The sequence below is a fragment of the Telmatherina bonti genome (assembly GCF_933228915.1).
Source record: "Telmatherina bonti genome assembly, chromosome: 5".
Taxonomy (NCBI): Eukaryota; Metazoa; Chordata; class Actinopteri; order Atheriniformes; family Telmatherinidae; genus Telmatherina; species Telmatherina bonti.
The window spans coordinates 16,683,383-16,708,774 of record NC_136623.1 but is presented as its reverse complement, the minus strand read 5'-3'; the positions used below and the strand labels follow the sequence as shown (position 1 = coordinate 16,708,774).

The 25,392-nt window shown below is 38.3% G+C and overlaps 1 protein-coding gene across 1 annotated transcript; it reads right to left on the bottom strand.

The window, feature by feature from the left end:
• Positions 1 to 2,662: 2,662 nt before the first annotated feature.
• Positions 2,663 to 19,712, bottom strand: LOC306756228 (polycomb protein SCMH1). The gene is made up of 17 exons (XM_079240923.1): positions 19,667 to 19,712; positions 18,955 to 19,085; positions 17,138 to 17,203; positions 16,834 to 16,911; positions 16,507 to 16,577; positions 16,135 to 16,369; positions 15,394 to 15,482; positions 14,864 to 15,107; positions 8,310 to 8,554; positions 7,362 to 7,553; positions 6,689 to 6,815; positions 6,268 to 6,468; positions 5,983 to 6,153; positions 5,161 to 5,283; positions 4,260 to 4,391; positions 3,654 to 3,781; positions 2,663 to 3,514 (listed from the first exon to the last, which is right to left on the bottom strand). The coding sequence occupies exons 3-17, from the start codon at positions 17,160 to 17,162 to the stop codon at positions 3,395 to 3,397; spliced, it is 2,181 nt and encodes a 726-aa protein (XP_079097049.1). The 5' UTR covers positions 17,163 to 17,203; positions 18,955 to 19,085; positions 19,667 to 19,712; the 3' UTR covers positions 2,663 to 3,394.
• Positions 19,713 to 25,392: the final 5,680 nt, after the last annotated feature.

Genomic DNA, 25,392 nt, shown 5'->3' with positions numbered 1-25,392 from the left:
GGTTTGGTCACTGTTTTCAACATTATGTGGTGTTCTTCCTGTTTTGACTTAGAGGGTGTGGCTTTTCTGTTTTGTGCTGAGTTGCTTCAAAGAATTCTTTGCCCACATGCTCAATAACAATGATAGCCTTATTTACCAGAGAAAGAGTGAACAGTAGGTTCACATTATCGTAAGAGGGTTGCTAATGTTCCTCTTTACCCAGAAATGTTCTGATCAATATATGTTCTAGCCTTATTGTGCAGAATGAAACACAGTCATGTATCCAAATGAAGGTGACATGCAAGAGCAAATTACATGTAAAATGGACCATTTGTGGTCACTTTCAAAAAGGAAAACAGAGTACATCTTTACAGCTAGGACACCCTGAAATCCATAAAATTGAGTTGAGTTCCCGCTCAGATTAGATGCCAATAATAGGAATTTCTTAAGGAAATAAGTGGTACTTGTCCTATTTAAGCCTCTGACTTCAAAGACCTACTGCTGTCTTTTTTTTTTATTCAGTTCTATTCATTTCTATGGTACAATTCCCTGAAAAATCCTACCTTGAGGCATTTCATAAAAGAACATAATGATTGAACAATTCCATGTGAGAAAAGAACTTGGCAACAGTGGAAAATTATATATTATAAACATAAAGAAAACCCTGGCAGGGCTCCAAAAAGAGAGGGCAGTCATCTTCCTGAACAGACTGAGGTAAATCAGTAAGAAAGAGTACAAATATTAACTAAAATCTCTGTCAGGCTTTCAGAAGAATGGCTGTTAATGTTCATTAAGAGTAAAAAAAAAAACAAAAAAAAAAAAACTCCAGCATACCCCAACCCCCCACCCCCTACAAATACAGCTGTTTAATCATTGTAGAAAGAGACATTTGGCACAAGAATATAGCAATAATAAATAAATTCTAGCATTTCAGGAAAATCTTGGATCAACTATGAAGCACAGTGGTGGAAATGTGATGGTGGGGGGCTGAACACAATTGGAGAGAAAAGTGAAAGGTAAGAACTTTTTACATGGTTGTAGCTGCTTGTCAGTGCCATTACTCAAAGTGCTGGCACAACAAATGTCACAAAAACCCCGGTCTGAATGAGGTACAGTAGTATGTTGTCCTATAAAACGATAAGCTAACACACTGCATACAGAAAAAAAACCCAGCTGTTTACTCAACTACAATCTTGGCATAGAAAGAAGTGTTTAAATATGCCCTCATCATGAAAAAATGTTCTAAATTTGCAATGAAATGCAGCCAAACATGGCTCCACAAAAATGTATAGATGTTTATAGAATGGTTTTCAGAAAACAGAAAATATCAGAAAACATATACTGAAAACTGAATATATTGTCAGTGTAATATTATTCGTAAAAGACTGCAATGGATCAGTTATTAACTTTTTCATGACATTTTACCCTTAGAATAAAAGGAAAAACACATTATAATGCAGGCTGTGTTCCACCAGAAGTTGCTGTACATGCTTCCAAAATTCATCGATGCAAAATTGATGTTAAGTTCAACACTTAACTTATTTATACTTCTGTCCAAAGTCCAATTCTCATCACAATATTTAACCATATTACAGATAGCCTTGTTCCTTCTTACATAATACTTAAATTGAAATATGGAGTAGATTTGAAAAAGGTAGGATACTTGCAAAACAAACAAAAAAGGGTTTCAGTAAAAGAAGGTTGAGTAAGGAAGGTTATGTAAAACGCTAACTTATTATTTTTTTCTTTTTCCCCTATCCACTAGAGCTTTTTCCATGATGGTAGGTTCCAACATTTTAAGCAAAATGACTTCATCTAAAAGGTGAACTTTCAAGTTAAAGCCACTTTAGTGTAAATATATAACATTTTAAATGTTACAACTAATTTCACAGCCACTTCTTGTTCAATAGGGAGCTGAATCAAATGTGATTTGACAATCTGAAGCTAATTTGGCACCAATAATTAAAATGGCCCTTCAATCAAGCAAGGGGCATCTTGTACCTGTTAGTAAACCTTCTGAAGGTAAAAAATAAAAGAAGACCCTCCATAGTTACAGCATTTTTCACTGAGGGAACGGGGACAGATGTAGGATTCGTGAGACAAGGCAACCAAACTTAAAAAAAATATATAATGAGTGTCTGATGTACTTTTTTCCAATCTTCAAACATGCCTGCAGGGCATCTTTAAATAGCAGAAAATTAATAAAATAAATCTGGAGCAATATAGCAGAAACACTGATAACAGGGAGAACCACGTGAAACAGTTACATGGTATAAAAATATCAGAGATTATCATGCTGAGACAACCAGATGGAGAGATGGCCACCCATGGTAGCGCATGTCAGTAAGTCTCCAGAACAAAAAACAAGGATGGACGACTTGTAGTAAAAAATGAAAAGGTTTCTACTGCCCTCTGTTGGCAATAAGTTAGTGGGAACAATGTAAGATTTCAACTTTGTCAACCCAGGACAAATAACAGAACTTAAATTGAGTGACTTTTTGAACTAAGATTAGCAGAAAATGTGGTATGAAACGGCAAAATGAAAACATAATTTAACTTAAACAAATGAAAACAAATCTGACAGACTTTCAGCAAGTGGTGTAAACCAACTGTTTTAGCATTCAAGAATAAAACAGAAAAAACAACCCCAAAACAGTTGAATTATTATTTATTGAACCTGTTAAGTATGAAAGGGCTCCCCATGTAGGAACTCAGATCATATTGTATAAAAAATCTTTAAAAGTACAAATAACAAAGGCAAGACATTGTAAACAACATTTAGAATAATAGAATAAAACAGATTTTTTTTAATGGCAGTATTCTCAGAATATTTTTTTCCATAAAACATTTGTTTCCCATCAGATTTATCTTGAAAAGTAGTTAAAAAACCAGGTCTCAAACTGAGACTATAAAAAAATGAAAAAGATCCCAACTATTGGGATGAATGTGGCATTTTCTTTTCTACCTTTAGGTTCTTTTTTTTTTCACAAATTCAAGCAAAATGTTGAAAAAATACTTGTCCATATATTCATAAAATACAAAATATGAAACAGATTACATGTAACAGTAAAAAACAAAACAAAACAGGCAAATGAGCCATTAACAGTTAAAATGGCAACAAATATCTTCAAGTTATACTGAAATGCATAAAGTTGACAGACAAGTGGGGGTCTTATGAATCCCATTCTGCTTTACAGCTGGATTGTGCTACATGAAATAAACATTCCTCATTTAATGAGGCAAGGAGGGAAAGATGGAGACCTGATACAGCGGTCACATGGAAGTTGCTACATATAAATCATCAGTATATGTCAGTTATGAAGTGCATGATACACTGACACTGGAAAGGAAGATGGGGCATGAGAAACTGTCCTTTGGAAGGATGTGGCTAGTTGATAAATCCCCCATGATCCCATCAAGCTCGTTTGAGTTTGTCGATGTGAAAGGTGAGTTTGAGGGCGGGGCCAAGCTTCAAACCCATGTACTTCATCATCATGTCGCTACGCAGCAACAGCAGGGCTTTACCATCAATCTCCTGAAACAAGAAGAGAATGGGGTTATTTTTGTTAGTTTTTTAGCAAGTCTTTTAAGTTTTACCCAAAACGGGTGGGCGAAGATGTGAGAGTGGGGTGCATTGTTTTTAAGTATATTTGAAAGCCTGAAAGGAAACATACATGTTTCCTGAAAAGTTCAGCATGTGGAGCCAGCACTGGGTCGATATCTCTGATGTACTGCATGACTTCCTCTACAGTCCACAGGTTTGGATCCTGACCGCTGGGCCTGGGGCTGTCCCGGAAACTGCCTGAAAACCACAGGACAAATTAATAAAATAATTTCCATGACAACAGTCTCTTACTGGGTTTGTTAATCAGTCTTTACTGCCTTTACTCATACAACTGTAATGTTCCAATGACTGGAATAGCAGTCATAAAAACACGACAGGTTCATTTAAAATCTCCAGCTGTCCCTGAAGTAACAAAGTTTTACATCTTTAAATGAAGAGGTTATGTTTTTGCCTGCATTTGTCTGTTTGTTAGCAACGTCACACAAAAACTACAAGGTGGATTTTTGTGATATTTGTTTGAGAATAGGTCTTAGTCCGACTTAGATTCCATTCAATTTTAGGAGTGATCTGTAAGGAAATGTAGACGCAGAAACTTTTCACAAAATATGGGTGAAAATAAGTGTTTTTCTAATTTAGGACTACAACCATCTCAGCAAATAAACCTAGCAAACATAGATTAGTAACATAACAGTTTGTGGCAACCTTGCTTTCCTACCTGTGGAGTTGTTATGATGCAGCAGTTTAGAATTCGACCTGAGGCCCGGTACCAGTCCCAGAGATTTTGGGGAAAGAGGAATCTTCTTTAAGTGCTCTGGTGCCGCAACACTATTCTCGATGAAGGACTCACCTGAGGACAAAACAGAAGCCTCAGTATTGAGATTAAATACGACACAGCTAATTGAACAGTTCAATAATAAGAGATGGGGCCTAAGGCTCAAAGAAGCTAAATTGGGGGGGGTTGAAAACAGTATTTTAAACTGATATGGCTCTAAGATACAAAGAGTAATGGAGTGTTTTAAGTGTGTGTTATGGTCCTCGGTAAAAGTGCAAGGGGCTCTAATGAGGACATTACCTTTTTATAGAAATCTCCTCAAATATTCCATTAACTTAATTAAAATCTTAAGGAAATTCAAAGATGATTACATGATTAACCTTATGCCCCAAAACTTAATACCACTAGGTCTAAAGTCTCGCACTACCTTCCCCTTCTATGATTATTTAAAGCTTTACTGGACAAGTCAGATAAGTCAATTTTCAAAATGAAATGTTTTGCATATGTGGTGCAGCGTTGGGACTAGACACACTCATGTCTGAGTGGAAGACTTAATCAGTGATTGCCTAAATTCAGCACAAATCCGCTCATTATTAAAACACAAATGCAGAGCAAAAAAAAAAAAAAAAAAAAAAGTACTTCAAAGACCTTTTACAAAACATGACTTTAACTGTGCATACATACATTTCATATCTAAAATCCATGTGCTTGCTGTAAATGTAGTGGTGTGAGTATCTAAAATGAGAATTCATTAATTATTGAAAAAGAAAATAACAGCATCAAATTAAGTCCGCAGAAAAGTCAAACATATAAAAGAGAAAGTTTATTTACTAGCCTGGATTACCATCAGTGGAGTGCCGGGGGATTTTCGTTGCTTTCGGAGAAAGAGGACCGTTGAAGTCCTGAAGAAAGCGCTTGATGCCTCGGCCTGGGTCGGTGGTCAAGCTGTCTCCAAAACTCTTCCTCTCTAAAGCAAACACACATGGAGGTCGGTTTGTACAGCTACAGGCTACTGTGATATGTGGAGGAACATAAAAGATGTGATAAAGATCCGAGTAAATGGGCCAGATGTTGTTCACATCTTATAAAAATTTAAAAAGCTAACTGAGGGTGTCAGCTTTTACCCAAAAATTCTGCTACTATGGCAAGAAGCCAAGCCAATGAGAACCCTGCCAGGCCAGATAAGAACATTTTATGCCCAAAATAACACCAAATAGAAGTTAATGGCCTAATAAACTTCAGTTGTTAGTCCCTGCGCTGTCTAATTAGTCATGTTGACAGCGGTAGAAAGCAGAAGATTGTTCCTTGGGAGCATTAGTTATTAAGTTACTTGTTCCTAATTACGTATTATGCAAAAAAAGCCCCTTCTGCATAACAATATTACAGCATGCACATACCTCTTTATTGACTTAATTTTTCTCTCTTTTTCTTTAACTTTGAGTTTTGTTTAAGATGATAAAATATTATTTTAATGCACAATTAAAAACAACATATCAGGACCAACACTACTTGTACACTTAATATCTAAATGTAACATTTGCATCATTAATCTCACTGTTGCCTGGAAAAATATTTGCTATGCTTCAGATTAGCTTGCAATATTACATTTTTACTACTTTTAACAGGGTGTAATGTAAATGAACAATGAGAAGAAAGCAGCTCTGACCTGTAGTGTATAAGTGACTGTCGTAGTGTAGAGCCCCTCTGGCCACAGGCTGGCTGCCAAACAGTGGATCACAGTGAAGATTGTGGCACAGTTTTTCCAGGAAGCGGAGGACGTAAGTGACACTGCTGACTGTAGGAAGGGTCAGGGTGTGCTGCTGCTGGTCAAAAAAGGCTGGATGACAGAGAAATTAATAAAAAAAAACTGTTGATAGATTGTCTCCTTCCACTTAGTCCTCAAGTTTTACAGATTTTCACATATTCTCGTCTAAATGAGTTCAGTGCACACCTGAAATAACTTCCCCTCCTTGTCCAGATTTGAGGCAGGAGAAGACTGTAGCCTGATTGTGGGCAGAGTCCACACAAGCCTGAACACACTGCTGAAGAACTGAAGAGGCTCGGCCTGGGCCAAAGTGGTCTGGGAGCTGCTGGATGCGCCGCTGGTCCAAATGTGGCCCCACCTTGCCGTACTTGTTTAAGTATACACAAACTTTAGGAAAAAAAAACAGGTTGAAGAGGCTATAAGACTTATTCCTTCCAAAAACCTATTACTACTTTCCTAACTCTGAACCTTCTCTGAAATGATTCATCTTAGGACCATACCTGCAAGTTTCTCTGCTTCATAGACAGCACAGTGATAGAATAAGCCAGTACAACATCCAGGACATGGACAACATGTAAACAGTGTGCATTGTGTTAATGTTGTGTACCTGTGGGAGCCTGAAGTGCAGAATTGGGGATGGTGGCGTTGTCCAAGGGTACAGTGCTGGTGTCAGGCTCTGGAGTGCTACTGGTGGGAGACGTGGGGACTGGATTGGGTACCACTTTGGGTTTTCTCTGTGTAAAAAAATATTACCCCATTTAAATTGTACAGCAAATGGCAAAAATATTACTCCTGCGGTTTTTTTTTTTTTTTACAGATTTGAATGAAATTAAAAAAAAAAAAAAAAAGTTTTCTTTTAATACAACACGACAGGAGCCAGAACAGAAAGATCAAATAGAAACTCAGAAGGCAAATTCTGCCAAAACTTTTCATTAGGTTCCTGTTTGGACATTACTGGAACATGATGAGTGCAGCTTATTGCTTTGTCAGCATGGATGTTGTCAGTATTTGTTGTGGACAACCATTTGTGCCTTTGAAGTGGAAAACATTCAGCCTGTCTGACATGAAAAATTCCCGTCTGAACCATCAAAATGGTTCTGAATTTTGTAATGACAACTGTAAAAAAAAAAAAAAAAAAAAGATTTTTGAGTCTCACAGCTGTCATACTTGTTCAGGTGCTGTCTGAATTAATTAGCCAGGAAATGAATCAAAACAACTTGTTTCTGTAGTTTTACTGTTGAAATGATGGTCATGTCTATAACTTTATTCTGGGCGACTACCTTGCTGCCGGGCTTCGGCCCTCTCTTCTTTGGGATTTTGATTGGTTCTGCTTGTGTCTGGGCCTGCTGCAGAGCTATCCTCTGTGCCCAGTTGGCAGGCAGTCTGCCTCTGCTTCGCCCCAGTCCAGTCAATGGCCGGCCTGGGCCAGCCATGGTCTCCACCAACCAGCCAGCTCTTTTTGCCCAGCCCAACTGCAAACAGTGCAAAGCAGAGATGACGAAGCAGGACAACAATCGCAAACAATCAACTTTACATTCCTAACTGAGGAAGGATGGCTGACAGCATCAGTTGTCTTAATAGTTCTCCCTGTGCTTAAACATTTGCTACATGTGGCAGAGCTGGAATTTTTTCTGAAGAAATGGAGCACTGCTTTTGACTGTTTTGCTTTAGATATTATTCTCACGCATAAGGCAGCTAACAGCTGATGGGTCCCTGTTGTCTGTGCAGATGCGATGTGTACGAGCCATAGTGCATGCTCTAATGTTTCTTTTCTTATTTCAATTCTAAGTTGCATCCCAGATGGCAAATCTTCATGTACTTGATCCACCCCAAATTGAGTTATTGACATATGAAAGTACCATTCAATCAAATACCAATTGTTTATCAACAGCCACCATGATGCAACATTAGCGTCTGCACTCAAATGTAGTTTCAGACATTTCTGTTATTTATGTAATAGATGTAAATGTCATTTTTCCAAGTTATTTCCTCCTAAAAATTAGATTAACAGCAACAAATTAAACAATGTCCGAGTTGCTGTCTTTAACTGTGCAGAATAAAGTCAAAACTAAAGAGTTGGACATCTCAAACCTTGGCAAATAAAACCCAAACTGTCTGCATGGATTTGACACAACTAGATGGGAATATACAGTATTTGGGTTAGCTAACTCTAGACTGTGTGACAACTGTGTGCACCAGATGGTATATTTAAGACCATTTATGTCTACCTTACTGCCGGGCTTTGGTCCCCGTTTCTTGGGTATCTTGATGGGTTCCAGGTTTTTGCCTGGTTGATTGCTCTGCACCTCCAACGCGGAAGCTTTCTGACTCCAGGGCCCAGACACTTTGGTTTTCCTACGTCCTGGCTTACGCCCTCTCTGACCTGGAGGTCTGCCCACTGTGGGGGTGGGATTCATGGCTGGGCTCTCCACACTTCTGTCTGTCAGTGCTCCAAGGTTCTTAGGCAACACCACTGAAAAGGCAAAGATGGATAGAAACAGGGGGCAAGATTATAAAATTATCAACCCATCAAAATGTGTTTAATAAGAAACCTAGATGGTTGTATGTGCTGACACATAATATTAGTAACATATTATTGGACGTGTCTTTTTATATATTGTGTCTGTCTGTGTGTCTCCTTTATGTCCGATTTTAAACTGTAAAGCGCTTTGAGTCACAAATTTTATGCTGGAAAAGCGCTTCATAAATAAAGTTTGATTGATTGATTGATTGATTGATAACATTAATAACAGATATTTGTTATTCAAAGTCTTAAATCCCTTCACTAAACACCTGCTCTGTAGCACACACACCACATTCCCACGCAGCAGAAGGAGTTATGTATTCAACTAAACAGACACACACAATTCAAAAGGCTTTGTCCAGGCGGCTTTGCCCTCAAATGACTAACACAGCAGAAAACTGAGCAACATGCCGAGTTGTTCACAGATGTTACGTGCAAATTGCATGTGATATTACTACTCTCCCATCTTTCCTCATCCTTTACCTGACAGGCAACTTTATAGTCCCCTTTCCAAACAAACAAACAAAAAAAACAAAACACAAAATACTGTGATAACATTTGTCGGATTTAGTCTACATGACGGCATGTTGTAGCCTTTTTCTGAGTTCAGCACTGATGCTACATGCACAGACCTATGCATGCACACACAGGTTTGCACATTATGGCAAGGCAAAAGTTGCCATTCTAATGGCACATTTGCAATTAAAACAGTGCTCTTAACATAATATTTTATGGGAAACAGCATTATAAGTAGTTTTTATTGACAAATTTAAACTTACAATACTTTAAGATCAAATAAGAAGTCTTTGTTTGTACATGTCTGCATAGATGCACTTTGGTCAGTTTGTGTCTGAGGGATGGTTTAGCAAGAAATTCATTTTATTTTTTCCATTAGCATTTCTTTTCCTCAATTCAGTTTTTATTTTGGACAGTTTCCAAATGTTACATAGCCACTCCAGAGGCAGAGGATGGGTTCAGACTATATGTATGATGCATACTCTTCCAAAATAATGCAAAGAGCTTGGATGTGTTTCTTAAAAGCAATTAATTGTATCACACACTGGGCAGGATGCAAGGCAAACTTGCCAAACAAAACAAGACAATATTAACTATTTACTTATGCTTAGAGAAAATCTGCCAAAATCAGCAAATGAACAAAATTTAAAGCTACCCAGCCCTTCTTTCTCTGGCAAAACCACTGCATCAGTGACTGACAACCTATTTGACAGTTCAACCTGTCACCAACTACATCGTCTACAACAAAGTGATCAACACTCCAGAATAAAATATTTGTGGCTCCTACAGTTTACATGTCTTTGACGAATATGTTTTATATACTGTATATCTGGGGTAAAAACTAGGGCTGTGACATTATGCTTTTGTCCCAATTCAATTCGATTCTGATTTTTTGGGAGCCGTTTCTTATTTAAATAACGATTCTCGTGATTCTTCGATATTGTGGATTTTTGTAGACTAAAACAAAACAAAAAAAACAAACAAAAAAAATGTACAAAACTTTTTTTGCAAGTCATTCTTCTTCATTTCAATTAAGAAAAAAACAACAACATAGTAGCCAGACTATCATTCTGTTGCTATAATGCCCAAGAACACGAGTAAAAAGATCAATAAAAACATTAAAAATGACAAAAAATTTAATAGTGGATTATTTTTATTTATTTGAAAAAAAAAATCTTTACAAAAAAAAATAAACTTAAAATTGTGATGCAAAAAATCCTGGTATTTGATTTTTCTTAATTCAATTTCCCACCACTAGTAAAAACTGTTGAGAAATTGTGCTGTGCCTGCTCCTAATGCATCTGTATCATTTAGAAAATAAATTTAGAAAGATGTACATTCCTGAGTGTTTTTAAGAAGTCTTACATTCATACTGCCTTTTGCTATCAGCATGTTGTTGTTGACAGACCATGTCAACAACCCGTGAGGTTCTCTAGGTGATAGGGGATAATGTGCATCATTAAAAAAGTTTAACCTTTTACGTCCATTTTTTTTTTTAAAGCACGGCATTTAGGCCATTTATGGAAACTGGTTGGCAATGAAGTTTGGAAATGCAACTTGACTTCACAGCTGAGTGTACCTGTCACATGATGACGTTGCTGACTCTTACATCCTGTTTGTTAATCCTGCATGTAAGTTACACACATGAGACTGGAGTCAAAACTAACTAATCATGCTTCAGTTGTTGTACTTGTGAGACATTTGCTTAAACAGTTAAAAAACAAAAATGAAAGAAATAACAGAATCTCTCAAAACTGTCATTTTCTGATCAGATCTGCTTGTCATAGCACAAGCAGCTAAAAACAGCTGGCCACAGCTGGAAAAAACATGTCTGCACGTAAATCCCAAACATCTGAACAGACAGATAACAGAAAAAGTATACGGGACATTAAGTATCAGTGCAATGGATGCATTCAATCAAAATATTAAAGTTTTGTTAAATAAAGAGAAATTAGTCGCAGAAACTGTGACCAATCAACACAGGACAAATTGGACATGTATGAGAAACAGATTTTTTTTGTCTGCCTCTAAGTTCCTGCTGACTAAAATACAATACAATACAAAATGCAACAGAAGACAGCTGTGAAACAGACTTAGTCTATCTATTGAACCCCAAGCGCATACACCCTTCATTTCTCGATTGGAACATTTCAGAATTCTTGTCAGTCTCTGAATAAACAAGCACATGGTAAAAACATTAAGAAGGTCTATGCCGAACACACAAAAACAAGCAAATGCTGCATTTCACAAAAAAACACCAGAGCTGGCAAAAAATCAAGAATGTGCACATGCAAAAACAACTGCACAGAAAAAGCACACACTAAAGTTGGGATATCTGGCCCTGAACACACCGGCAAACCCACACACACACACACACACACACACACACACACACACACACACACACACACACACACACACACACACACACACACACACACACACACACACACACACACACACACACACACACACACACACACACACACACACACACACACACACACACACACACACACACACGCACACACACACACTAGCTAACATGCCATCACTCTGGATCAACCAAAAACATATTTATGAAACGTGCAGCCAGATTCATTAACAGAGGTTTTGGCCTGTAGGGGTGTATTTATTAAACCCTTTCACACACAGCACAGCAATCAATGCAAAGCTCAGTCTGCAGGCTGCTGCTACTTTTCATGAGGGAGTCAGTTCGGCTCAGAAAAAAGAAACACTACACCTGATTGATTGTAAACAAATTGGGCAAATCCTTGCTAACATGTTTAAAAGGCACAAAGAGCTCAAGGTTACAATCAATTGCAGCTCTTGTAAATACAAGCAAACAAAAGCCTGACAAGCAAACCCTTGTTTTTCCCCTCTCCCTTGAGTGCATCGAGTTCACTGAGTTCACAAAAGCCACCACTGCCAACTTCACATTACTGCAACGTAACTTCCACAGAGCTTTCTCATCTCATGCCCTGGGACTGCATTTAGTTCATTTTATTCACTGTTACTCACCCTGCCACAAGAGTCAAATAGGTGTGTTGTCTGCCCAGTTGTCCTCAGATTCACCATCTACTGCTGTCCTTTTCCTCTTCTTCCACTCTTGCTCTGAAAAGCTCCTCCTTTCCTTATTTTACCATCCTTCTCTTCTTCTTCTCCCCTCCCACTATCCACCGACAATGTAAACAGTCCACCTTTCACGGCAGACGTCTGTCTTCTCTCTCCGTCTCTATCCCCTCTCTCAACACAGTTCTTACAGAGATGTCTAATCAGGCTCGAGTAGCCAGGGTGCTGCAGAGAGGCCTGTAGAGGGGCACCCAAGCTCGTTTCAACCACGTCACTGGCCCACTCTGCCAACTGGGTAAGTGCCAGACCTTCATAAAACACTAGCAGGCTACAAAGACATGTCCTGCCTCCCCATTTGCCTACTTCCTTTCACTCCTTTACATGCTGAGGATTCTATGGATGTGAACAGCTGACTGTGTGGCTGATGACCTTTTCATTCATTTCTTCCTTTAATGGTTTTTGTTTAACAAATGGGTTTATTCACATTTCAAGTCCTCCCTTTGACTCATGGATTATGCACAACATGCAACACAGCTCCAGCTTCATAAATGCTAGAGCTTTTAGATTTTTTTTTCGACTCATTCACTTAATCCAAAGAATAGATTAAAAAAAAAAAAAAACAACAAAAAAAACTGCATACTTCACTTTCAAGTGTGTTTTAAACATGGTCATCTAGATTAAAAGCAGAACCACACGCATTTTGACTTGAACACTGCTCAAATCAGATGAATGCATATGTGGAGGGCTAGTTTGGGATATGCAGAAGTAAAATGAAAGGAAAAAAATCCTTAAAATGAACAAAGAATAAAAACCCAGTTACTCTTGGTGTTTAGCTAGAATAAACTGCAGTAAATACCATAATATTTCAGCACGGTGTAAATTGATCCCCTATCTGCTGCCTTTTTAGGCCTTGAATGACGGTACACTACAAGGATTATGAACTCATGATTAGTCTTATCATAGATATGCTAATGCAGCTGCTAGTGTAGAAGTTATATTAATAAGGTTACATCATGTTACATGCATTTCTATGTGACAATAAAAAAAAAAAGTTAAGTTCTGGTTTGCATGTTTTAAACATTTAAGCTTTTGTCTGATGTAATCCTCCCTTTTTGGGATCTGTTGCTGTTTGAAAGATTTTTAGTGCAAAGAAGATGACTGGTGCAAAAGCTGAAAACAAAGTTACATCAAAGATGTGCATTTTGCTGAAAAGCAGGCCTGAGTATTTTCATGGCAAATTCACTGAGGATCAGCGTACATGTAGCACTGTTGTCTGGCAGGACACACAGGAAAGCAACCTGTCGGTGATTGCTCAGAAAGGTGGTCTGATGCGACGCTTTTATACTCCTGTTTTGTATGTCCACAATGTCTTGGCGCAACTACATTTTAACTGCATTTTTGTAATAAACCAGCATTATTCTTTTGCTTTGTATGAGCCATTTGCCAGTCTAGCACTGGTTTAATATATATTTTCTGCACCATTAGCACCAAATGGGCAGTGTTTGCCCTCATATTTTCATTACTGGTTTGACACAACTCATTCTGACAGATTCAATGCACAGAGATGCTGGTACATGACATAATATGTAGGAAACAGCAGAACAATGACTATCGTCATGCAAGAGTTCAGATGAGGGAAAATTCTAGCTCCAGGCCTGTTTTAAGTTGAACGACGGACAATTTTAGAGGGTATGGTGCCAGAGCACAACATTCACTGCATCTACATGTGCTCTGCCATTACCTGCAAGGTAAACTGCATATAATTTTGCCTTTATTAGACTGTTTTAGCTTCACTGCCATTATATTATTAATATTCTTACATGACCCGTTTAGTTTTCAGCAAATCTTCTTCCACAAATATTTTTTTTTCTTTCTTGATCTGATTGTTCCTGCCATACAGAGGAGAGGGAAGACACAACATCTTTAATTTGTCTTGAGACCATGTTAACAACTTCTTGCAAAATGATTAGCCAGCTAGCTACTTATTTAAACAAATAAATAAATAAATACGGACCTAAATCTAGCTAAAGGCCTTTCTTTTTTTTGTTTTACAAATTTTATAGTTATGGGTTCTCCGAGATAAAAGCTGCGGTGCATGGTGATCTGTCTTTCCTGTCCTCTCCCTCCCAACCAGTCGAGGCAGATGGCTGCCCTCTCTGAGCCGGGTTCTGCTGGAAGTTTTTGCCTTCCTGTTAAAAGTGAGTTTTTCTTTCCACTGTCTCCTCATGCATGCTCAGGATGGGGGATTGGATCAACATCAAGATCCGATGCAATCTGTTGGTTTCCCTCTTAGCTAAGTTATCTATTATGAATTGGGCTGAATTGATGTGTCTGTAAAGTGCCATCATTGTTGTGAAGTGGTGCTTTTACAAATGAAGTTGAAATTAATTGAATTTAATGGATTGTTTTGCATGCCTGCAGTTCAGTTCCACTACTTTAAGTTTCTAAATTATTTTGCATCACTGATCTATCCGTGCCATTCACTAAAAAAACACTACAAAAAAATAAAAATTAAAAACAAAACTCAATATCAAGAATGTGAATCCCAAAAACAATGTCTGCATCTGCTGTTGGACAAAATTTAAAAGGAAACAAAACAAATTATCTGCACCACTGAGCTGTTATGCTTATGCCCATGCAACACCTTCTGCTCACTACTGGGGTCCAGACCTTTGCTGCCAGGCGGCTGAAGGTTGTCTCCAGTGAGGGCACACCAGCCAACTGGGAAGATGTCACGCGAGTCATACCGGCAGTAGTAATCAAAGGCTCCACGCCATCCATCGAAGGTGACCAGCACCTCAACACCACGCAGTGCACCTACTGTGGCCGGGCAGATAAAGTGTGGATTTTTCCGGTCTACCGCCTCCAGCTTCATGCCAACCTGGAAGGAGTTCTGTTCTGGAGCGGGGGGCTCCTGCTGGGGAATATGTAAGGACAGAAAGAAAAGAGGGTCAGGTTGAGAAGCTGGTGGACTATTTGAGCATGCATTTGCACCAGGAATGTAGAATAAAATGTTAAACAAGAACTGGTAAAGTTCTGCTAAGTAAGATGTTTTCTTATGGTACAATTCTGTGAAACAAATTTAAAATATAAAGTAGCGACTAAGCATGCTAAACAAACACAATGGTTTGCTATCTAACAGAAGTCAACACATTTTCCTTTGTTTTTCTCTGTTGAGCTTGTGAGCCTTTTACAGGTACCTTATGAAAAATACGAGACGGAGCCATTTCAGCACCGTTTAGCGTTTTCAGCAGGAACATTGGCCAGGAGGACGCATTGAGACGGAAACCTAAAGAGAGGAATTGTTGGAAGAAACTCTGTATAAGACCATAGTTATAGACACAATGTAGAAAAACAAGACAGGAGCAAAGAAAATAACTCAGTTAGCAAATCAGATCAACATGAACTAAAAGTTTGATTATATCCTGTAATTCTTTTAAGATGTCAGTATTTCTCAGGTTGCAGCCTTGAAAATGTGAAGATATGATAATTTTTCCTGTTTTTATGTTGCTGGGTGTGAATGTCCTTTAGATTTTGCAACTGTTTAACAACAAAACACATTAAAATACATTCCTCCAATTTAAGAAACCATGAACATTTTTCTCAATGACATTTGCCATTTTATGGATTTTTTTTTCAAAATAATGATCAAAACAGCCTGCAAATTCATCACTTCACTAAAAAAAAATTAATTAACTGGCAGCATTAAATTTTTCCCATGGCCACTGAAAACAGAAAAGACCCAAGTAGTGGCACAAACACTTCTATGCATCAACACGATGCAATAAGTTTCTCTATCAGCTGCTGCCCTCTACTGGACAACACCGTTCTTAAATCTAAATCCACTGATAAGAAGAGTTAACGGTACTTTAAAGTCACCAAACATGTAAAAGGGTTTAGTTTAACATCACATTACATAATGTATATGTGTTTGTTCTCACCCAGAGGTGGCTGTAGCATGCCTCCATTCTTTTCACAGCTGCCTATAGGCTGGATCTCTGAGGAATCCACCAAGCGCCAAAAGTCGTTCTTATTGTCAGACCCGTCTAAGCGCAGCCGCAGCCGTGAGCCCGTCAGGCCCACAACTGTGGCAATGCAGGTGGACGTGGTGTTCCGTGGGTCCTGGGCTTCCAGCTTCATGCCCGCCTTGAACTCATTAACTGGAGGCGTGAGGCTCTAGATGGTGATAAAACAAGCAGCAGAAGGAGAGGGGCAAAGAAGCATATCAAGAGTGTGAATGTGTGTGGGCTGGGAGAGATATTTTGTGTTCTGATGATGACTGATACTCTGCAAGGACAGCTGAATCTATTCACCTGTCTGAAACATGAAGCAGGAGCAGCAACAGCACCCGTCTCTTTCAGATATTTCTCCCAACTAAACTGCCCTGCAGAAAAATAAAAATCAAGCTCTAAATGTGGTGCTAAAACACATTTTTCAAGTCAAGTATAGCTTCATAAGCAAGCTGAATAATATATGAAGTCTGAAAAATTCTCATATCAAACAAAAGACGAGAGACTTTGGCCTTCTTTTGCAGACATTTAACCCAAACTTTGTCTTCAACACAAATTCAAAAAGCTGAAGCAAATCCTTAAGTTTCATGTTTACTTTAAATGAGACGAAGCATTTGATGATGAGTTTACCTTCGTACTGACAGGGCACCCGGGAGGGCCGCCCACTCCGGGCATGCTTCACCCTTCGGCCATCTTTCCATTCTATAGCTGGTGGAATAAAGAAAGACATGAAAGGCTCTCAACTACGGCTAATTTTCCTGCATTAAAAATTGCAATCATAATTCAAATTAAAATATTTTAAGGAATCGTTTTTAATATGTTTGCTTTACTTAAAGTTGTGTTGCAATTTAGCGAGAAAAGAAAGACAGAGAGAGAGAGAGAGAGAGAATTACTTTAATCTAAGTTTTCCTTTAAGTTTTAATTAAACCTTTACCTTTCTGTGGTACTGGCTTCCTCATGCTCCAACAATTCTGACCAAATGCAAACACAAAAGTGGCATCTACTCTGGAGAAAAACAAACAAGCAAACAAAAACAACATGTACACAAACACTATGTTACAGTTTGTAAAGCATGCAAATGAAATGAAAAAGCTGATTGAATTCAATCTTTTAATCCTACAAACTTGATGTTTGAATAAAAGCGTTTTACTGAAAAATCATCAAATCTCGACAGTGTAAACAGGACCTTAGCTTTTCAAATATATATTGGAGGTTTGACCTGCATATGTGTCACAGCCTCATGAAATGCTATTTTCCTCTTCTGACCTAGTAATAGCTTTCAGATGCTGGCATGGGTTTGGCATTTCACCTGTTCATATTAGACCCTTAAAAAGTATCTGTTTCACCCAGTCTTCATACTTTCACCTCTGAATCACGTCAGGAGGAGCTTGCCGGCTTCACCTTAGCTATGTCTGTGAGCACTTGACACCTTTTACCTTTGAACACTTTAGGTAGATTTTATTCCCAGAAAACGGTTCCAGTGGAGGATGATGAGCTTTTGCAATTATCCCATTTTATTCTCCACACGTGTTTCTTACCCAGCCATCCTGCAGGTTTTAATGTTTCCATGCAACAACGCGCCTGATTCAAATAAGACTGTTCTCCAACAACTTGCCAAGTTATGCACCAGCCTGTTAATAAGCAATTGATCTGAGTCGCCTATGCTGCAGTCAGGAAACACTAAAACCTGCAGGATGGTGGCCCTCGAGGACCAGTTAGTAACCCCTGTATTTAAGTTGGTTGGGAATGCAAAATTATGCATGTTCAAATCAGATGAAAAAAGGCAAAGACAGTTTAGTTAGGAAAAATAATCCAATCAGTCAGAATAAAGAGGTATTTAGACAAAAAGTTAGACTACCTAACAAACGCTTTATTTCAGAATCTGTGCTTGTTATACACTCGCCTTCTCTCCTCGTCAGCCAGGGAGCCATAAAAGATAGAGCAAGTTCAACAAGAGACAGATGATCATTCCAAATATGTGCTGCATATGGACTTAATTTACTATTTCAAGTTACATGAGGATGTATTATAGCACTTCCATGTGCTAACTGCACACATCAAGAATTAAAAACATAAATTGGAGCCAGGAAATATCAGGACAGCCACAGATTGTATAAAAACAGCACAACTGAGTATTTCTAATATTATAAATTTGATTCTTCATGTTCTGTTAAAGCTGTTTTCCTAAGTTCAAACTATTATCACTACCACTTTACAGATTTGTACAAAACTGATTTATTAAAGCAAAAATGTTTAACCTGAGTATCAAAAATATATTGCTATTAAAGATAAATGTACAAAAAGCTTAGAAAAGATCACACTTTCAGTTAATGCATAGTGATTTAGAGATGCGAATAAAGTTTTAAGGCTTATATCAGTTTCTCATCTAACCAAAACCCATGCCAGACACATTACTCACAACCAATATACAGGTCAGTGGGTCAAATTCATGTCAAATGCCACATTTAATTAAACTCAAACCATGAATTTAGTTAGGGTCCCATCAATTCATGACATTTACCAAATGTTGGCAAAGGCTTTGGTAAACATCTAGACTGTTAAGAGGTTACAGTTAATACACAAAAACACAACGCGAGCAAATAACCATCAGCCAAATATTTGAATTCGTCGAGGGAAACAATCATCGCTTCATCAGCTTATTATTAACAGTGTTTCTAATACTGATCAGAAATCTGTAAATAAAACATCAACGACAGGGATCCATAGCGGAACTCACACACGCATCATTACCTTAAAACTTCATAATCGTTTCGCTGCGTTTCTCCTCTCCGGATGATTTCTCTTTCAATGGAAGTGCGCCTTTTTCCTACGCCAAGGGGGATGGCGTCCAAATTAAAGCGACCCGCTCCTTGTTTCCAGAACTGGGAAGTGACAGAGAGACTGGTGTTAAAGCGACCAATGCGTCCACCGTACTCTAGTTACAAACACACTGTTGTGAAAAGCTTTTCACTTGCCTGGGCTCTAAACGGGACGTTGCTTCTATTTATTGACACAAGCTTACAGCTCACATTGGCGAGATTTCTTGAGCTCCATTCATGACACAAAGCCAACACATGGAGCCTCCCCCCACCCCGCCCTCCTCTGTGTTGCATTTGCATGACATTTATTTACTTGACAGCCGCGCGCATTGCTGTTGCCGGGTTATAACTGAATTAATGGTAGCCCCAAACTTTATATCAAAACAACTTCAATGGTGAAATGCAAAATGCTCACAGCCAGTGCAGTCTTCCAGGTTTACTACGTTTCACACCATACACAGACATGCCCACTTCTTTGGATGCTAACTTAGCATGCTAGGTGGCTCGTTGACCTGATTACAAATATTAGCATTAGCAAAACGAGCGCGCAGCAAGCAGAGTGAGTTCAGCTGGCGGTAGGCTGGGCTCAACCTGGAGCCCAAGTCTAAAAATACGCGTTGCTTGGCGTATACGAGGTTGTTTACCTTGCTTTGCAACGTGCATTTGTTTCTGATGTGGGTTTAGCGCTTGTCCGCCATTTTTTTCAACACGATAAGGAGGGGTTGAGAATGGGTTGTTTTGCCAAGATTTCTTGTTGGACATTCAGTCAGGCAGGCGGGCACGCCAGACGGAGGGATAAACACAGGGGGAAACAAGGACCACTAGCGGCCAGAAGATGGCATTACATATAAAACAATATATCTGTGAAAATAAAGAACAAAAGAATTTTCTCAAGTAAAAGTAATTAGTTATAACATTGCGACTTAATTCTAGTAGTTTGCACTATCTGACACAGGCACAGAAAGCAAATGTAAAAATAACAATAGAAAATATAAATAAAAATAGAGATGAAATAATAGTTATATCAATTAATAATACATTTCCATTCATCTATTTTTTTAACCGCTCAATCCAATTCAGGGTCGCGGAAAGGTGGAGCCAATCACAGCAATTGAGCGAGAGGCAGAGTACACCCTGGACAGATGGCCAGTCGATCACAGGGCCCTAATAATGAATTATAAATCAATAAATTAAAATGAACATTTAGTGACAAATGGGCTAATTAACCTAAAATAAAATCATACAGGTGACAACTCAACCAGAAGTAAACATGTCACATTTTATACATGAATTATTATTTATTTTATTAGATAGATTGAGATTATATTAATTTATATATATATTTGGTTGTTTCTGTGGGCTATTAATGTCCCTTTATAAACTAAATAAGATCATTTCTATGATATATGTCTATTAAGAAGTCAGAAATTTTAAATGAATGAGTATGAGTATTTGGACAATCGCATACCACATTTGATTTCTTTTAACAAAAATAGTACATACATACTCACATTGTACTCAATACTCTCTGTAGCATTTCTTTGTGCAGCATTTCCATGTAAAGAGAGCTTAATGTCTTGTAATACACCTGGACAAACCGCGATTATACGTCAGTAATTAGTTCTCTTGTGTGGAATGAATAAAGAAACAGTCATCTAATCACAATTGAATACTAGGATATCTGTATAAATAAAGTGCTACACAACAAAAACTGCTTTAGTTTAAATTTTACTCTTGTTTGGGGTTTTAAACAAAAAAATTTGCTCTGACTTAGAAAATTAATAGAATTTAATTACAACTTCTCTCAGAGCCTAACTTAAACACTATTTGTTCTAATTAAGATTATGATTCATCATGCTCTTCTTATAGAAATATTCCATTATTCAAACAAAATAAAACCAGCATCTTTTTAAAGAGAGCTCAAAGAAAAATAATAAGAGACATGCCTTATTCCTCCAGTAGTGTTACAAAGAGTACAGTATCTGCAAAGAAATTTCAAATAAATAACAAAGGTGTGAAAATTAGAAATAGAGGCCATTTGGTAATATCATGCCAATTAGGTCAGGGTAGCAACTGTAACTATGTGATTTGGAGAGACACCCAGCAGTTCAATTGTGTGTAATGGTCACCTGGCAGCACTGCTAATGCCCATTTCAGCCTACGCTGGGCAGGCCATGGCCTATTGGCCCCTGCACACCAGGCAATTATGTTTGGTTTCACACGGTGAAAAGGGTTAATTGGCAGTGCTCACGTGCCTCCTTGGACCTGTTTCACGCTTGTCAGCCTTCATCGCATCAAAGGAAGCCTCAGTCCACCAGGCACCAACATTAAAACAAACACACATGCACAAACACACACACCTCAAGGCCATGCACTGTAAATTTAACACTTTCATGAGGAATAAAACATTGGAGCTATGTATATAGATGCACTTACAGAAATGCATTTATGCTGAAATAGTGTGAAAATTCACCAAGATCATGCAAAAAACAGTGTGTCCACACTTGCATGTACTGAGTGATGATGTAAATTGTACTTTTTTATGATCCTAACTAGTATCACTAGGGGTCAGTGTTGTATTTTACAAGAAAAGGCAACATAATTCTCTGGCTTTTCTCTCTCAGTAATACATCAGGGCTTTCAATCAAAGACAGTATAATACCTACAACTACCTTCGCTTGCATTCAGCTATCATTTTTTTAAAAAATGTGTTTATTTTTTCATTCCAATTTCCATTTAGACAATAAGATATTTTCCATGACTCTAAAAGAAAAAGTTTATTTTATAAATAAATATGTATCAGTTGTGTTTGAACATTCAATAAATTATAAAATCTCTTCCTTTGATTAATTATAAGAAAATCAAGTTGTGTCTACTGTATTTTGTGAAGTCTGACTGCCAGTCTCCACATGGTTCTTGTTCTTCATTAAAAAAAAAAAAAGCTTCAACCACTGAGACACCAGCAGTCTATGAAAGTCCATTAGCCATTATACAAGCTAGTTTGACTAGCTAATAACAGCGGTGACAATGTTTTCCACTCAACAGTCTGCTGTCTATAAACCTCACTTTATTCAGATTTAACAAATGAGACACACATAATGTTTGTTCAGACTGCAACTTTGTTTTGCAAAATGTCATTTTTATGAAGGAACGAGTCTTCAGGTTGGCAAAAATATGCTTTTACAATACTGAATAAAATTTATGACCCAAATGTTCTTCAATGATCCAATAAAATCACAGTTAAGTCAGAGCTCTGAAAAGGAAAATATAACAAACAGGCATGAAATTCTGTATGTGAGTCTGTTCCACACTATAAAGATAAAAGCTTTTGATAAAGGTATTAAAGTCAAGCTAATCAAGATGACCTGAGCTTATTATGTTCCATGTAGCCTATGTGTGAATAAAGACACACAAGGCCACACAATAATTTGATTCTACCCACATAAAATTCATACAAGCGCTCTATGGGAAAACCTTTTGATTTCCAGATGCAAATGCCGATGACAGCTGTCATCAAAAGAAATTTCAGAGGTAATAACTCATCAGCAGAACTTATATGATGCAACATATTCATTGGACAGGTTCATCATGTGTTACATATATGATGAACCTGCACACATGCAACTTCAAGATACGGCTGTCATATCCATGGGCAATTATTTGCCTCTTTCTTTTGACATCAGTATCAGCTCTTAGTCTGGGATGTCTTAGCATTGCTCTTTTCAAGTTATCACACTAAGTGAATTTGGCTGTCATGGTTGGCAATGAGTTCTTGGATTTCCAGACATGTTGCTGGAGGTGTCCAGCAGCCAATGGCATGGCTCCACCATCCTGGCCTGTTTCTGCACATACAGACCAAGCGGCGAATATTTTTTTTCCCACCATGCCTTCTTGTTACTTTCAGCACTTTGGCACGCTACAACAGAGTCAACCCTCCCGCACATAAATGCCTTGAGACACACACATAGTCAGAGGCAGACTGTGTGCGTTCCCTCCCAACTCAGCCTCAGAGGGCTCGTGTCCCCATCTTCTTCAGATGAGAACATGCATGTGCACAAACACACACAGAGTTCTGATACACACTTCCCATCTCCGCTGGCATCCTGGGAGGAACATACAAGAGAGATAGTGAGAGCATATGTTGGATAGATGTTAGTTGGGGTGGGGGGTGGGGGGGTGGGGGGGGGGGGGGGATATTTCTCTTTGGATGTTGTCTTACAAGCTCTGACGGCATGGCGCAGAAAGAAGGCATTTTTTCGTCCAATTTATTAATCCTTTTAGGCAATGTTCTCTGTTCAGAAATGCAAATTGAATCAATCTGAGGCTGACTTTAAGACTTTTCAAGTGGGATTTAATTAGAAGCCAGGGCCTGCAGTTTTTAATGAGAGAGGGGGTGGAGAGATGGAGAACGAGAGAAAGAGAGGCATGGGGAGGGAGAATGGGTTGCGGTTTTGATCTGGGGGTCCTGCTGGAGAAAGGATACACAAACACCCTCAACATACACACACACACACACGCATGCACGCGCACACACAAATGCACCCTGTAGAGCAAAGCATGAGGCGGATGCCCGCTGTTTAGTTTTTCTCCACTTCCATCATTGCAGTCTTGTGAGACTTCAACCAGGGATCTTATTACTTTATATACATCATAGAAACTTTCACAAACCTTCTCTATATAAGCGCTGAAGAAGCGTAGCTGCTGCTGCTCTTCCATGTTCAATATGTTTAATGTAAATTACTTGAAGTGTGAAGATATATGTTGTGCCACGAATATGAATTGATGATGCTGTTTTAAGGAACAAAACATGGGAAAAGGTAAGTAAATTATTTGGAGAATAGTGTACAATTTTAAAGGCATGTACAGACTAATAATAGGCCACGTACAAAGGGAGATATGACAAATGCACTAAACACTGCACTCATGTCACACACAGTATGCCTGCAACTTTCCAAAGCTCATTTATAGCAGCTAAAAGCAAAGAAACTGCACTATTGTTAATGAATGGAAGGTTACATGAGCATCTTTTTGATTGATACTTTGAAGGCCACTTTTTTAAGTTACACAAAGTAGTCTGCATGGCAGAATACCTTGGGAATACATCAGCAAGGTATGCAGATCCCCAAGTCAGAGTTTCAACATTGTGAAATATTCCCTTTTGGGACAGTTTTTAAGTATCATATAAAGATTAAAATCTAATCTTCTGCTGAAATTAATACCAAGGACTGAGAGATGAAATGAATATATTACCTACTTATACTAGTCCTCCTCTCTTGCATTATTGCACTGTAATTTTTCCATACAACCTTTTTTTATTGTCTGAAGTAGTCAGTGTATAAATAGTAAGATTTGTGCAGAATAATTTAAATGACAAATCAAATGTCTTCTATAGGATTACTCTGACAGCATGATTAAGAAACCTGTATTAGTAGTTAAAATAATGGCCATTGAGATGTCCCAGTTTTGACTTTTACATTTAGTTAAGCAAGATAACCCAAAAATAATGATGAACTTGCAGTATGCCACATGCATCCACATCCGATGCGTTTTAATGCCTGGAGATCAATGAATTCATCCATGTTGTTACTGCTATAATTTACATCTTTTATAGTGTTTGTGTCCTTGTCAAGTGAACAGCTGTCTTCTAAAGAAACCACCTAATGATGAGCTGAAGATAGATTATCCAAGATGCCAGCGTAGTTTTCATTCTGCACAAAGAACAAGTCTGAAGACCACATTTTCAGTCCGAACTCTACAGATCTAACTGAAAACTGTCGTTTTGCTCTGCAGGTTTAGAGCCACTGTTGTGTGAAGATCTGTATCTGCATGTTTGCATGTATGTTGTACAGTAGCCAAGCAAATTTGATGTCAAGCTAGTCATGACTCAAATGGCTACAGAACATGTTTTTTTGCACACATCCTCCCAGAGTATAAATTGTCTCCTGATTAATCCGAGATTTTACTGCCATTTGGCGATCACATGCTGCATCTGATACATTTTGGAGAAAAACTGGCGTTGTTAAAAAAGGGTGAAGTCAGCCTGTGGTATGGGGATGTGGTCTGAAAGCTCACGCTCTCAAGTCATTGCCTTCTTTGCCTCTCCCTTCACTGTTTCCTGTCAAGTTGGGCTGGAGGCTGAGGAGCGCTGACATGTGTTGTTCAGAAATCGTATGATGTCTTCATGGCCACGTCAGATTTTTCTTGAAAAGGGATCATCTTGCTGTAGCACAGTTGATTGCAAACAACTGAATATCTGTTATTTACGTAGGAGAAATTATTCCTACAACTAAACATAAATAAACATTGCCTTGCTTTGATAACCCTTTGTTTGCATGTGCTGGGATAAATCAGGACATAATGGCGGTTTTTA